General features: G+C 46.9%; 1 protein-coding gene across 1 annotated transcript in view; it reads left to right on the top strand.

The window, feature by feature from the left end:
- The window catches only part of caskin1 (CASK interacting protein 1), a 711,340-nt gene that overhangs the window by 407,274 nt on the left and 288,110 nt on the right, over positions 1-15,956 (top strand). Inside the window, exon 2 of the mRNA XM_078239889.1 lies at positions 3,319-3,370. Within this exon, the coding sequence (XP_078096015.1) occupies positions 3,319-3,370 (52 nt within the window). The remainder of the gene's footprint in view (positions 1-3,318; positions 3,371-15,956) is intronic.

Below are 15,956 nucleotides of genomic sequence, written 5' to 3'. Positions count from 1 at the left end.
GGTTAAACAAGCTGGGCTTGTTTCTATTAGAGTTTAGAAGAGTGAGGGGGGACTTGATTGAAATATATAAGATCCCGAATGATCGTGGGAAATATGTTTCCTCTTGTGGATGAGTCCAGAACTAAGAGGCATTATTTTAAGGTTAAAGGTCACCCTTTTAGGACAGAGATGAGGAGAGTTTCATTCTTTCTGAGGGTTGTGCAACTTTTTAAGGCAGAGGTAGATAGATTCTTATCAGGCAAGGGAATCAAAGGTTATTGAAGGTAGATGGAAGTGTAAAACCTGAAACACAAACAGATCAGCTGAATGGCCTTTCCTGCTCCGAGCAGATATCCACTCCATCTGACGAAGGAGCAGCGCTCCGAAAGCTAATGGCATTTGCTACCAAATAAACCTGTTGGACTTTAACCTGGTGTTGTTAAAACTCTTACTGTGTTTACCCTATTTCATATATACATGCTGCCTCTCAGCAACATCATCACTGCATCAGTTTTCACACGTACGCTAATAACAACCAGCCTTTCCTCACTACCATTTCTCTCAATTTCTCTACTGTTGCCACATGATAAGATTGTTAATCTGACGTCCAGTACTGGAAGGGCAGAAATTTCCTCCACTTGAATATTAGGAAGACTGGAGCTATTGTCTTCGGTCCCCGTTCCGAAATACCATTCTCTAGCTGTGGCTCTGGCCACTTTCTGAGGCTCATCCTGACTGTTCCCAGTCATGGTGTCGTATTTGACTGCAACACGAGCTTCTGACCACATATTCGTGCCCCCACCATGACCACCTGTTCCTATCTCAGTAACATCACCCGATTCAGCTCATCTGCTGCTGAAACCCTCATTCGTGACGTTGCTACCTCTGGACATAACTCTTCCAAAGCTCCTCCGACTGGCCTCCCACATTCCACCCTCTGTAAACCTGAGTCCATTCAAGCCACCACTGCCAGTTACCTAACTCACACCAATTCCCATTCAGCCACCGGCCTTGCTCATTGACCTGTACTGGCTCCCAATTAGGCAACAACTCAAATTCTGATCCTTGTGATGAACTCTCTCTACCAGCTCGCTAATCCATTTCAAGCTTCCATGATATCATTCCTGATTTCCTTGTTCCACCGTTGACGACCGTGTCCTCAGCAGCTTGGACCCTAAGCTCTGCAGTTCCCTCGCTAGACCTTTGTGTTTCTCTACCTCTCCTAGTTCCTCTTAAGATGCTCCTTAAGACCTATCTCGTTCACCAAGCTCTTGGTCCATATCCCATGATACTCTTTGTGTGGCTCGCTGTCAAATAATGTTCCTGTGATGCGCCATTTAATTACATGAAAGGTGCTATATAAATGTAACCAGAAGAGAAAATGCTGGAAAATCTCAACAGGTCTGGCAGCATCTGTAAGGAGATCCTGCTCTCCATTAATTCCTAGGATGCTACCGGGACTTGATGGTTTGAGTTATAAGGAGAGGCTGGATAGACTGGGACTTTTTTCCCTGGGCCGTAGGAGATTTAGGGGTGATCTTATTGAGGTCTAAAAAATAATGAGGGGCATAGATCAGCTAGATAGTCAACATCTTTTCACAAAGATAGGGGAGTCTGAAACTAGGGGGCATAGGTTTAAGGTGAGAGGGGAGAGATACAAAAGGGTCCAGAGCGGCAATTTTTTCACACAGAGGGTGGTGAGTGTCTGGAACAAGCTGCCAGAGATAGTAGTAGAGGCAGGTACAATTTTGTCTTATAAAAAGTATTTGGACAGTTATATGGGTAAGATGGGTATAGAGGGATATGGGTCAAATGCGGGCAATTGGGACTAGCTTAGGGGTTAACAAAAAGGGGCGGCATGGACAAGTTGGGCTGAAGGGTCTGTTTCTATGCTGTAAACCTCTATGACCTCTATGACTCTATGAGAGAAAAGAGCTGACGTTTCGAGTCCAGATGATCCTTTGTAGATTTGACAAAGGGTCATCTGGACTCAAAACTTCAGCTCTTTTCTCTCCTTACAGATGCTGCCAGACTTGCTGAGATTTTCCAGCATTTTCTCTTTTGGTTTCGGATTCCAGCATCTGCAGTAATTTGCTTTCTTCCACTATATAAATGTAAGTTGTCCTTGTTGGACTCTCAGACACACCTAAGGCAGCAATTCTCCGACCTTGCCCGCAACTGGGATTCTCCAGTCCCGCTGCAGTGATAGAGTTTTGGCTGAGCGCCAAATTCTCCATTCTCACTGGCAGTGGGGACGGGAGATCAGACAATCCCGGCCCTTGTCTTTCCACACTTGACTTGTACTCTGGGAAGTCTCCAGAACATCAAGTACACGCTTGCTGGAATACGCAACGTGAAAGGGTGGGAGATACTGATTTAATCTTAACTTTCAAAAGGCTACTTTTGAAAGGAACCATTGCTGTTCTCTCAGGTAGATGTCAAAGATCCCAGGGCACTGTTTTGAAGAAAAGGGGTGCTCTCTTGGCCAATATCTAACCCTCAATTAACATCAACAAAATAACGATTCTCTGGCCGTTCCCCCATTGCTGTTTGTGGTTGATTGTCTGTTTCCCATAATTTACAGTCCAACGATGTGCGGGTTAAGTTGATTCATAGAATCATATAATCCTACAGTGCAGAAGGAGGTCATTCGGCCCACCCATGACCACAATTCCACCCAGGCCCTATCCCCATAACCCATGTATTTACCCTGCTAGTCCCCCGATCCTCAGGGACAATTTAACATGGCCAATCCACCTAACCTGCACAACTTTAGACTGTGGGAGGAAACCGGAGCACCCGGATAAACCCGTGCAGACACAGGGAGAATGTGCAAAATCCAGTCACCCAGCCAGGAATCGAACCCTGGCGCTGTGAGGCAGCAGTGCTAACCACTGTGCCGCCCCATTAGCCATGATAAATTGCCCCTTGGCACTCAGGTTGGCACTAGCAGGGCAAATATGTAGGGTCACGGGTGTAGGGCCTGGATGGAATTGTTGTCAGTGCAGGCTCGATGGGCCAAATGGCCTCCTTCTGCACAGTAGGGATTCAATGAGTGCATTCCAAAAGTAGGGTATCGCCTGTTAAAGTGCTTCGGGATCTCCTGAGGTCATGAAAGGGGTTATATAAATGCAAGTCTTTCCCCCTTTTCCTGGTACATACTTGTAAACAAATTTCAGGGCTGTGAGGAAGGAGTATGGTAATGGAACTAATTGGACAGATTTTTTTCTTCACGGCTCCAAGATGTGGCGAATGGCTTCCTCCTGCGCTGTTTGGTTCTCGTGAAGGATTCTCGATTTTTGCTGACTTCCATCCCTTCTTGTTGCTTTTCTTTTTCAGAGCTCTTAGGATCTGCCAAGAGGGTGAACGTGAACTTCCAGGACCTGGACGGGTGAGTCAATGCATTCGAAAGTGTCTCAGCAGACTTCCATCACAAGTCGCTGCATGAATAATATTTGACTTTGTCCCTCAGTCCTGAACTAATCACAGAACAATTTGGGTTGAGGAAGTAGATTTATCGTGTCGTTTTAAAAATTGACTGTCATATTTAACCTGACACTCAGCATTTTTCACACCTCATTGCAGAAACAAGGTTATGTCCTGAGTTTGTTTCCCACTTGCATACTATTCGTGGATATGTACATCTGTGCATTATTCTCAGTTCAAAATGCTGGAAGATTTGTCACTGCAATGCATCTGCTTTTCCTTTATAAATTGTTGTGTTTAAGAGCACTGCATATACCTGTTCGTGTAGAATCATAGAAGAATCCCCACAGTGCAGAAGGAGGCTATTTGGCCCATCAATTCTGCACCAACCCTCTGATAGAATATCTTACCCAGGCCCTCTCCTCCCGTCCCCCCACATATTTACCCCGCTAATCCCCCTAACCTACCCACCTTGGGACACTAAGGGGCAGTATAGTATGGCCAATCCACCTACCCTGCACATCTTGGGACATTAAGGGACAATTTAGCATGGCCAATCCCCCTAACCTACCCACCTTGGGACACTAAGGGGCAGTTTAGCATGGCCAATCCACCTAACCTGCACATCTTGGGACATTAAGGGACAATTTAGCATGGCCAATCCCCCTAACCTACCCATCTTGGGACACTACGGGGCAGTACAGTATGGCCAATCCACCTAACCTGCACTATGGGAGGAAACCGGAGCACCCAGAGGAAACCCATGCAGACACGGGAGAATGTGCAAGTTCCACACAGACAGTTACCCAAGGCTGGAATTGAACCCGCTTCCTTGGCGCTGTGAGGCAACAGAGCTAACCACTGTGCCACCGTGCCACCCATGTGAAATAATACTACACAGCCTTCCATTTAATGCTTAATAATCTTTATCTGTCATACCTTGATTTTGTAAGGGACAGAGCAGAATGGGATTGAGATGTAATGAAGACTAGTTGCGCACAAATTTGTGGGTCATATTTTAGGCATCTTCGATAGTATCCTGGCATGGACGGTGAGCCCCTTGCCAATGTTACTTCGGGGCTTAACCTCCATTGAAGAAGCCGTGTGTATTATTTGTCTCCTCAGCGACCTCAGTTAGCCACCAGTGTGGCCCACTCCACCCAAATCAGGATCACCCGACCCGCAATCCCATCTCCCATTGCAACTCCAACACCTTCCCCCCTTCTCTCTTGGAACCGATCCAAGGGCCAGGGCTAGCGAGGGCCAAAATGATATTTTCTTTTGGGGTGAGCTGCCCACCGAGGTCCCGAGCCCCGCCTCAATATGCAGATGAGGCCCGAGGACCATGTTCTGGTGCTCCTCAGGCTTCTTGCTATTGGGTCCCTCGATGAAAATCTAACTCCGAGCTCATGAAGTCTTAATGTCGGTGCCAAGGTCAAATTGGGATGATGGGATATCTGAGATAAGCAGAGTAAGACATTGATCAATGCGGCTTTGTGGCTGCTAGCCTTGACTTATGGACTGAAATAGAATCTTCGAAATATAGTCTTCTGAAAAGGGACATCAATGGGATCATGGCTGGTATTGTCCCAACCCCACAGAGACAAGGGCGGCATGGTGGCACGGTGGTTAGCACTGTTGCCTCACAGCGCCAGGGACCTGGGTTCGAATCCCGGCTCGGGTCACTGTCTGTGTGGAGTTTGCACATTCTCCCCATGTCTGCATGGGTTTCCTCCTGGGTGCTCCGGTTTCCTCCCACAGTCCAAAGATGTGCGTGTTAGATTGATTGGCCATGCTAAAATTGCCCCTTAGTGTCCTTAGATGCGTAGGTTAGAGGGATTAGTGGGTAAATATATAGGGATATGGGGTAGGGCCTGGGTGGGATTGCGGTCGGTGCAGCCTCAATGGGCCGAATTGCCTCTTTCTGTGCTGTAGCGTTTCTATGATTTCTATGATCTATGCTGCCTCACAGCGCCAGGGACCCGGGTTCAATTCCTGGCCTGGGTCCTGTCTGCGCGGAGTCTGCACATTCTCCCCGTGGAGATTTTCACAGTAACTTCATTGCAACGTTAATGTAAGCCTACTTGTGACACTAATAAATAAACTTTAAAAACTTTAGTTATGGAGACGGGGAGGGACAGGAGTTTCTCAAGGACAAACTGCCAAGGGAATCAGCAACATGCTTCAGAGTCAGGCAGCCAATTCCAATCCAATTCCGATGATGCTCTCAAGGCCACTTAAAGCGGATAAGAATCAGCCAACCCATTTTGGGAGGGAAAAAGAAAGAAGGAATGGAAGTGCACACTCTGACAGTGGGTGCGTGGGTGGGTGAGCCCAGATATTTAGTGGTGACGACACCCAACTCCCGAAAGTGCAAGAAGTAAAATCCGTTGGAGCAAATCCAAGTTCCCAGCCAGCTGGCGAAGACCGGAACATATCCACCGCTGTCGACCCATCAATTAGGACAAGCGATTGAGGGGCACCAGTTAAGTTGCTCCTTCGGGTGGAAGTCTGGCTTGGCAAGGCCACAGAGCTTCAACTCCCGTGCAGAGAGACAGCGATGAATGGATCCATAGCCAGCAGCTGGAATGTTTTGCAAACGTTCTTTGTGTGCGAGGGAAATACAATCCCTGCTAACACAAAATAAAAGGAGTGTTCCCTTCCAGTTAGGGAGCACTTCAACAATCAAGGACATTCAGCCTCCGATCTTCGGGTAAGCATTCTCCAAGGCGGACTTCAAGACACACGACAACGCAGAATCGCCGAGCAGAAACTGATAGCCAAGTTCTGCACGCATGAGGACGGCCTCAACTGGGATCTTGGGTTCATGTCACCCTGCGTGTAACCCCCACCATTTGGCCTGAGCTTGCAAAATCCTACTAACTGTCCTGGCTTGAAACAATTCACACCTCTTTAACCTGTGATTAAACCTCTCTCCACTTGTACTGTCAGTACCTGTAATGACTCGATTACCTGAAAAGACTCGCATTCCAACCATTTATCTAGCAATTGTGTCTTTATCTATATGTATGCCGTGTTTGTGAAACCTACCTCTCCACTCACCTGATGAAGGAGCAGCGTTCCGAAAGCTCGTGATTCCAAATAAACCTGTTGGACTTTAACCTGGTGTTGTGAGACTTCTCACTGTGCCCACCCCAGTCCAATGGCGGCAGCTCCACATCACAGAAAAAAAAAGGAAAAACAAACCTCCACGACTCGGGAGTTAACGCCATTCAGTTGAAATGACTTTGATGTTTCAGGCGTGTTAAGGTACTACTGGGCACAACCATCATTTAAGAAGCACGAAGATTTTTGTTATAATGGTGTGATTCTGTTACATTGATTTTAACCAACAGGTAAAGTTCATCGTGTCTTCATTGACCCTAAAAAAAAATTACCAGGCAACAAGCTCCTGGGCCTTTTTTCATGTGTTGCTAGAGAAACATAGGTGACTGCCTGCCACTATTATCTAAAATGAATTGCACCATTAGTTCTCAAAAGGAAGACAATATATTTATGCTTGAAATGCTTCTGGTTATGCACTTACAATTTTGTTTCTATTTGATGTCAAGACCCATCACCATTTGCCTATACGTTGCGGAGGTATCATTTAGCCAGGCCTGTTGGATTGGGATAGATGATGGCCCCTCTGTGAGGCCCTCGCACCGTCCGTAATGACTCCAGTGCCTGAAGGAAAGAACATCAGTGTTGTCTTCAGCGATGTTGGTTTTGGCAGTTTCATTACTATCGAGAAATAAGAAACCTGTGTGACTGTGGTATATTTTGTGGCCTCCGAACGTCCCAAAATGCTTCCCAGCTGATGAAATACTTTCGAGGTGTGGCCACTGATGTAAGGTAGGAAACACTGCATTGCAACAGCAACTACACCTCGAAAGTACTTCAGAGAAGGTAGGAGAATGGTACGGGGTGAATTCAGTGACAGAGCGAGCCGGTGCCGACAATGAAGGGGCGAACGGCCTCCTCCTGAGCTGTAACAATTCGCCGTGAAGTACCTTAAAAGTTAAAGTTTATTCATTGTCACAAGTAGGCTTACATTAACACTGCAATGAAGTTACTGTGAAAATCCCCTAGTCGCCACACTCCACCGCCTGTTCGGGTACACTGAGGGAGAATTTAGCATGGCCAATGCACCTAACCAGCACGTCTTAAGGACTGTGGGAGGAAACCGGAGCGCCCGGAGGAAACCCACGCAGACAAGTGGAGAACACATGCAGACTCCACACAGACATTGACCCAAGCCAGGAATCGAACTTGGGTCCCTGGCGTTGTGAGGCAGCGGTGCTAAACACTGTGCCTCCGTGCCTCCCATTTTGGGATGGTAGTGAAGGGTGCTGTATAAAATCAAGTTTTTCTACGCACTGCAAGCTCCCACAAATGGCAATGGCACAGATTTTAATAGAAACATAGAAACTAGAAGCAGGAGTAGGCCATTCGGCCCTTCGACCCTGCTCCACCATTTATTTTGATTATGGCTGATAATCAAATTCAATATCCTGATCCCGCCTTCCCCCGTTATCCCTTGATCACTTTAGCCCCAAGAGCTAGAATAGAACAATTTTCTTTGAAAAGTGGCCACGGTATCTTTTCTTTTCAGTTCACTCATGGGAATGGGTGTCACTGGCTGGGTCATCCCAAGTTGCTTCTGAACTGAGAAGCTTGCTAAGGCCATTTCAGAGGGTTGTTAAAAGCCAACCACATTGCTGTGGTTCTGGAGTCACATGTAGCCCTGACCAGGTAAGGGTGGAAGGAACATTAGTGAGCCAGATGGAATTTTATAACATCATTAGACTATTTTTTCACCTGCCGGATTTTTATTGAATTCAATGTCACCATCTACTATGGTGGGATTCAAACCCAGTTCCCCAGAGCATTGCCTGGCATCTCTGGGTTACATGCCAACCCCTCCCCAGATATTGTGTGGGCACTGATTTAACATCTTATTCGAAAGCCAGCACCTCAGGCACAGCTCTCTCAGTGCTCGCATTTATTTAACACCTCTAATTTGGAACAATCATCCCAAGATGCCTGTTCAGACAACATTGGACATGAGCCAAAACAGGAGATATGCTTTGTGGCACGGTGGCACAGTGGTTAACATTGCTGCCTCCCATCACCAGGATGTGGAGTTGCCGGCGTTGGACTGGGGTGGGCACAGTAAGTAGTCTCACAACACCCGGTTAAAGTCCAACAGGTTTATTTGGCATTCACCTGATGAAGGAGCGGTGCTCCGAAAGCTCGTGCTACCAAATAAACCTGTTGGACTTTAACCTGGTGTTGTGAGACTACGTACTGTCCCATCACCAGGGACCTGGGTTTGATTCCAGCCTCGGGTGATTGTCCATGTGGAGTCTGCACATTCTCCCCGTGTCTGCATGGGTTTCCTCCGGGTGCTCCAGTTTCCTTCCACAGTCCAAAGATGTGCAGATAAGGTGGATCAGCCATGCTAAATTGTCCCTCAGTGTCACAAAGATGTCTGGGTTAGGGGGAATAGTGGGGTAAATTGGTGGGGTTACAGGGATAGGGCGAGAATGGGTCTGAGTAAGATGCTCCATTGCGGACTGGATGGGCTGAATGGCCTCCTTCTGCACTAGGGATTCTATGATGTGAAGTGGAGTGGTTCAATTGGTCAAAGTTACAGCAATGTGGACTTCTGCACTCGGGCCTCTGGAGCTTATCTTTTGACTCTGGGGTGAGAATCTGACCCATCGTGGCAGGGCCGCCTTAATTGGGTTGCTTGATGAAGTATTTGGTGCTCACTATATAGTCGTGTGGTTGTGGGCTAAAAGCATGCCTGGGCTGACATTGGGGCCTCTGATCAGCTGCTGAACTCCCTGGTGAGCTGCTGACTCTTTATAATGATTGATTTGCCATTAACCCGTGGGGAAGTTTCAATTTACCACAGGCTGGAGAGCTATTAAAAATCCTTGGACGAGTGAGCACTGAGCAATAGGTGGGTAAACAGTCATGAATTCCTTTAGGGCCGGTGGCACCTCTTGTATTTACTGCTCCAGAATTTCATCTTGTGCCCTATTCCACATGTCAGTCATCTTTCTTCTGTATGTTATGCGCAGGGTGCTTTATTTCCTTATAAAATTCAGGAGTTCTTATTCTCATGTTCAAACTCCCCATGGTCTTGCTGGCCACCAGCCCTACAGCCCTCCAAGACCTCTGCTCTCCTCCAATTCTGGCCTCCTGCACATCCCCTCAATGCTTTTCTCCACTATTGGTGATCATGCCATCAGTTGCCGAGGTCTTCACTGCTGCTATATCCTCTCCAATCCTCTCCTCTTTCCCACTGTGCTTTCCTGCTTTCAATCACTACTTCAAGCTTCGGCCGAGCACTCAAGCATAAGTCCACGTATCACCTTATGTGGGGAGGCGATGGCCTAGTGGTATTATTGCTCGACTATTAATCCAGAAATTCAGCTAATGTTCTGGGGACCCAGGTTCGAATCCTGCCATGGCAGATGGTGGAGTTTGAACTCAATAAAAAAAAACCTGGAATTAAGAATCTACTGATGACCATGAAACCATTGTCGGAAAAAAACCCATTTGATTCACTAATGTCCTTTAGGGGAGGAAATCTGGCCGACATATGACTCCAGAGCCACCGCAATGTGATTGACTCTAATCTGCCCTCCAAGGATAACCAGGGATGGGCAATAAATGCTGGCCAGCCAGCGATGCCCATGTCCCACAAATGAATGAATAAAGCTTACCTCTTCGGCCATGCACTCAGTCATCTGTCCAAGTGTCACCTTATGTGGGGAGACAATGACCTCGTGATATTATCACTCGACTATTAATCAATAAACTCAGCTAATGTTCTGGGGACCCGGGTTCAAATCCCGCTACTGCAGATGGTGGAGTTTGAATTCAATTTTTTTAAATTGCTGGATAAACCAATGGCAGTCTCAGAAGAATGAACTTTTTACCACATAGATTAGTAGTCCACTGAGACTCGATACCAGACTGGGTTGCTGCCCTGGAAAACTTGATGAGTTTGTCCCATTGGCTTCTATCCCAATCCTGTGCTTCATGCATGGTTAAAATGCTTCCAACACTCTCCATGGTAACAAAGGATTTCCATATCAAATGGAAATCATTACAGAGGAGTTGGACTGAGTTAGGTCAGATGAAGTAGGTTTGGAGACATCTCATAGAGTCATAGAGATTTAATCTACTGATGACCATGAAATCATTGCCGATTGTCGTAAAAACCCATTTGGTTCACTAATATCCTTTAGGGAATATCCTTACCTGGTCTGGCCTACATGTGAATCCAGAGCCACAACAATGCAGTTGAATCGGGAGATTCTTAATTCCAGATATTTTTTATTGAATTCAAATTCCACCATCTGCCGTGGTGGGATTCAAACCCGTATCCCCAGAACATTAGCTGAGTTTCGGGATTAATATTCTAGCGATAATACAACCAGGCCATTGCCTCCTCTGTTCCCTGCCGATCTTCGGATAGTGGGATAGGAAACACCACCAACCTAAAAACCCTGGCCATGAGGGTTTAGGTTCCAAGGGTACAGGTTCATAGCTCCTTGAAAGTGGAGTCACAGGTGGACAGAGTGGTGAAGAAGGCATTTGGCATGCTTGGTTTCATTGGTCAGAACATTGAATACGGGAGTTGGGACGTCTTGTTGAAATTGTACAAGACATTGGTAAATCATCATAGAAACCCTACAGTGCAGAAAGAGGCCATTCAGCCCATCGAGTCTGCACTGACCACAATCCCACCCAGGCCCTACCCCTATATCCCTACATATTTACCCACTAATCCCTCTAACCTACGCATCTCAGGACACTAAGGGGCAATTTTAGCATGGCCAATCAATCTAACACGCACATCTTTGGACTGTGGGAGGAAACCGGAGCACCCGGGAGGAAACCCATGCAGACATGGGGAGAATGTGCAAACTCCACACAGACAGTGACCCGAGCCGGGAATCGAACCCAGGTAAAGGCCACACTTGGAATACTGTGTGCAGTTCTGGTCACCCAATTATAGAAAGAATACTATTAAACTAGAAAGAGTGCAGAAAAGATTTACTGGGATGCTATTGGGACTTGATGGCTTGTGTTATAAGGATAGACTGGGACTTTTTTCCCTGGGGCATAGGAAGCTGAGGGGGTGATCTTATCGAGGTCTATAAAATAATGAGGGGCATAGATCAGCTAGATGGTCAACATCTTTTCCCAAAGGTACAGGAGTCTAAAACTAGAGGGCATAGGTTTAAGGTAGGAGGGGAGAGATACAGAAGGGTCCAGAGGGCCAATTTTTTCACAGAGGGTGCTGAGTGTCTGGAACAAGCTGCCAGAGGTAGTAGTAGAGATGGGTATAATTTTGTCTTTTGAAAAGCATTTTGACAGTTACATGTGTAAGATGGGTATAGAGGGATATGGGCCAAACGCACGCAATTGGGATTAGCTTAGGGTTTGAAAAAAAAGGGCGGCATGGACAAGTTGGGCCGAAGGGCCTGTTTCCATGCTGTAAATCTCTATGACTCTATGAGATGTCTCCAAACTTACTTCATCTGACCTAACTCAGTCCAACTCCTCCGTAATGATTTCCATTTGTTATGGAAATCCTTTGTTACCATGGAGAGTGTTGGAAGCATTTTAACCATGCATGAACCACGGGATTGGGATAGAGGCCAGTGGGACAAACTCATTAATTTTTCCAGGGCAGCAACCCAGTCTGGTATCGAGTCTCAGTGGACTACTAATCTGTGTGGTAAAAAGTTCATTCTTCTGAGACTGCCGTTGGTTTATCCAACTTCCATTCGAGTCTTGAAGGCTCCCCAAATCAACAAATTAAAATTCTGAAATAATCCTTGTTCTTCCTGAACTCTCCATGCTGTAGTGTAATTTTTTGAGAGAGCCCTTAGACCGATGTAATATAGATAATGAGAATTTAAAAGAAAGTGTATTTATTAGTCACAAGTAAGGCTTACATTAACACTGCAATGAAGTTACTGTGAAAATCCCCTCGTCGCCACACTCCGGTGCCTGTTTGGGTCAATGCATCTAACCAGCACGTCTTTCAGATTGTGGGAGGAAACCGGAGATCCCGGAGGAAACCCTCGCAGACATGGGGAGAATGTGCCAACTCCACACAGACAGTGACCCAAGCCGGGAATCGAACCCAGGTCCCTGGCACTGTGAGGCAGCAATGCTAACCACTGCACCACCGAGCCGCCTGCTGTCTCTGGATACCAGAGAAACATGCAGCTTGGAGGTTTGTAGGGAGACTGGTGATAGTGGGTGGGGGTAATGTCGACTACTCTTCACCCACAAGCAATGCTATAAAATTATTTTCTCTCAGTCGCTGTCACCATCTTCCTTGAGCCCACAAAAAGATGCAGGGATTTCAAGATCAGATCCCCCTGAGGAATGGGATACTTCGGTCAGTGTTAAACCTGTAAGGCTGGTTGAGCGTGGGACACACAGCTTTGTTCAAATATATATAAAGCCAACTGGCCTTCTAGAGCTATCCACTCACTATCCTACGGTGGCATAGTGGTTAGCACTGCTGCATCACAGCACCAGGGACCCAGGTTCAATTCCCGGCTTGGGTCACTGTCTGTGCGGAGTCTGCATGTTCTCCCCGTGTCTGTGTGGGTTTCCTTTGGGTGCTCCGGTTTCCTCTCACAGTCTGAAAGACGTGCTGGTTAGGTGCATTGGCCATGCTAAATTCTCCCTCAGTGTACTCGAACAGGCGCTGGAATGTGCCGACTAGGAGATTTTCACAGTAACTTCATTGCAGTGTTAAGGTAAGCCTACTTGTGACAAATAAATAAACTTTAAAAATAGCCCCATTAATCTTGAAGTGGAGATTGGAAGTGGATTAGGATCTGGTTTGGGAGTTTGAATATTTTTACTTCTCACCTGACTCCAAACGGCTGACTTTTGGGGGTTAAATTTCCTCCAACCACCTTAGATGTCTGCACAATTGGACTAAACCTCTCTCAGGGTTCAAATGTAATGAATAAGGGGTGCGATCTTACCGGCTGTGCACGTCATGCTCCCGCTGCAAGGTCGGAGAATCTGGCGCCCAGCCAAACCTCCGTTCACTGCAGACGATGGGAAAATCCCACTGGCATGAACGGTGATAACATTCCGGTCAAGATCTTTATGGCATCAACCATTTATTGTCTGTTTTGACTCGTATCTAGAGCAGCCATTTATTGGGTTTTATAATCACACAGTTCGGGTTTCTGGATTGTCCCGTGTCTGGTCCCGGATGCCTTTATGTCTAGCATTTTTGTTTTGGGTGTCACTAACAATGTCGAGGTCCATTAAGACTCGATTCCAGACTCGGTTGCTGGCCTCGAAGTATCGATGAGTTTCTCCCGCTGTTTGCTCTCCCAATCCCGTGCTTCATGCCCGATTTGCATGATTAACGTGCTTCCGACACTCGCCATGGTAACGAACTGTTCATTCAACACTGAAAACAAAACTGCAGCTCAGGACTCAAGAGCAACCCGAGACTAAGAGACACAGGCTGAAGGGAAGTCAAAATAGGAAGTGCTGGAAAAACTCAGCAGCTGGGGTCGCATCAGTGGAGAGAGAAAAACAGTTAACTGTTAACCCATGTGACTTCTTCAGAACTGCAACTTGCAGCTGCTTCTAAAGACACGGAGGCATTCCAATCCCTAATTCCTGGATGGAAAGGGTTTTGTTTTTATTCGTTCATGGGATAGGAACGTTGCTGGCAAGGCCGGCATTTATTGCCCATCACTAATTAGTGGCTTGCTAGGCCTGTTCAGAGAGCAGGTAATAGTCAACTACATTGCTGTGGGACTGATGTTTAGGTGGCACAGTGGTTAGCATTGCTGCCTCACAGTGTCAGGGATCCGGGTTTGATTCCCAGCTTGGGTCACTGTCTGTATGGAGTTTGCACATTCTCCCCGTATCTGCGTGGGTTTCCTCCAGACACTCCGGCTTCCTCCCATAATCCAAAGATGTGCGGGTTAGGTGGATTGGCCATGCTAAATTGCCCCTTAGTGTCAGGGGGACTAGCTAGGGTAAATGTATGGGTTATGAGGATAGGGCCTGGATGGGATTATGGTCGGTGATCAATGGCCTCCTTCTGCACTATATGATTCTATAGGCCAGATCAGGTAAGGTCATGGGTTACCAAAGGACATTAGTGAACCAGGTAAGTTTTTACGACAATCAAAAATGCTTTCACGATCCTTAATTCCAGATTTTTCTGATTCAAATTTCAACATCTGCCGTGGTGGGATTCGAACCCAGGTCCCCAAAGCATTACGCTGGGTCTCTGGATTATTAGTCCAGCAACAATACCACTCCGCCATTGCCTCCCAGATCCCTGAACTTTGTGGTGGGAGAAAGGGTCTTTAGATAGGGCCAGGGTAAGATAGCTGACTAGCAGGCAGCTTGTTGTGGGTGGGGTGGGGGTGGGTGGTGGGATGAAGGTAGGGAGGAATGGGGAGGAGGAGCTGCGGGTGACGAGATCATCTTCTGTTCATCTTAGTCCATGAGCTGTGCTATAAACGTGCTTAGTTTCTTCCAGACACTCTTCATATTTTCCTTGAGTTGTGGGGTTTCCCAGGGTCCAACGAAGCTCCAAAGAAGATATAAATTGGACATGAAACATCAACTCTGTTTCTCCCTCCATCAATGCTGCCTGATCTGCTGAGATTCTTCCTGCACTTCTGTGTTTGTTTCCGATCTCCAACATCCGCAGTATTTTCCTTTTATATATGGGTTGTTGGGGACCAATGGCTTTTTTTTTTAAGCTTATTTATTAGTGTCACAAGTAGGCTTACATTAGCACTGCAATGAAGTTACTGTGACAATCCCCTAGTCACCACACTCCGGCGCCTGTTCGGGTACACTGAGGGAGAATTTAGCTCGGCCAATGCACCTAACCAGCACGTCTTTCAGACTGTGGGAGGAAATCGGAGCACCCGGAGGAAACCCACGCAGACATGGAGAGAACATGCAAACTCCACACAGACAGTGACCCAAGCCGGGAATCGAACCCGGGTCGCTGGTGCTGTGAGGCAGCAGTGCTAACCACTGTGCCACCGTGTCGCCTCTAAGTCTTTCTCCCAAGAGAATTTCAGCAGGGGACAATGGCTTGCTTCTATGGACTAACTCCATAGATAAACTGGTCTGGGATAAAGAGAACTTTGTATTTCCATGTGGATATCCAGTCTTCTTGAGACCCCCAAAAAAACTCCCAAACCTAAAAAATCTGAACACTCACTGATGGATCCATGCCCTAACGCTGCAATCCTCAGAAAGCAGCCCTTTATTTATTGTTGTTTTAAAAAACATTTGAATTACCTGCTTTCCATTGGTCATGTGGCCAGGTTTAACCCACTTCAAAATCCCGTTTATAATCGGAAGAAAGAGCGCCATGTCCGGTGGTCTTCAGCACCATCAGTGGCACCACCTTACCCAAACTCAACCCTTCTTGGTGTAATTTTCACAATGCACTGGCGCACTACCACCCATCTTGCTGCTGGGGGCTTACAGACTGACCC

This window comes from Mustelus asterias, chromosome 23, assembly GCF_964213995.1.
Source record: "Mustelus asterias chromosome 23, sMusAst1.hap1.1, whole genome shotgun sequence".
Classification (NCBI taxonomy): domain Eukaryota; kingdom Metazoa; phylum Chordata; class Chondrichthyes; order Carcharhiniformes; family Triakidae; genus Mustelus; species Mustelus asterias.
The sequence above is the reverse complement of the archived record's forward strand: the minus strand, read 5'-3'. Positions and strand labels throughout refer to the sequence as shown.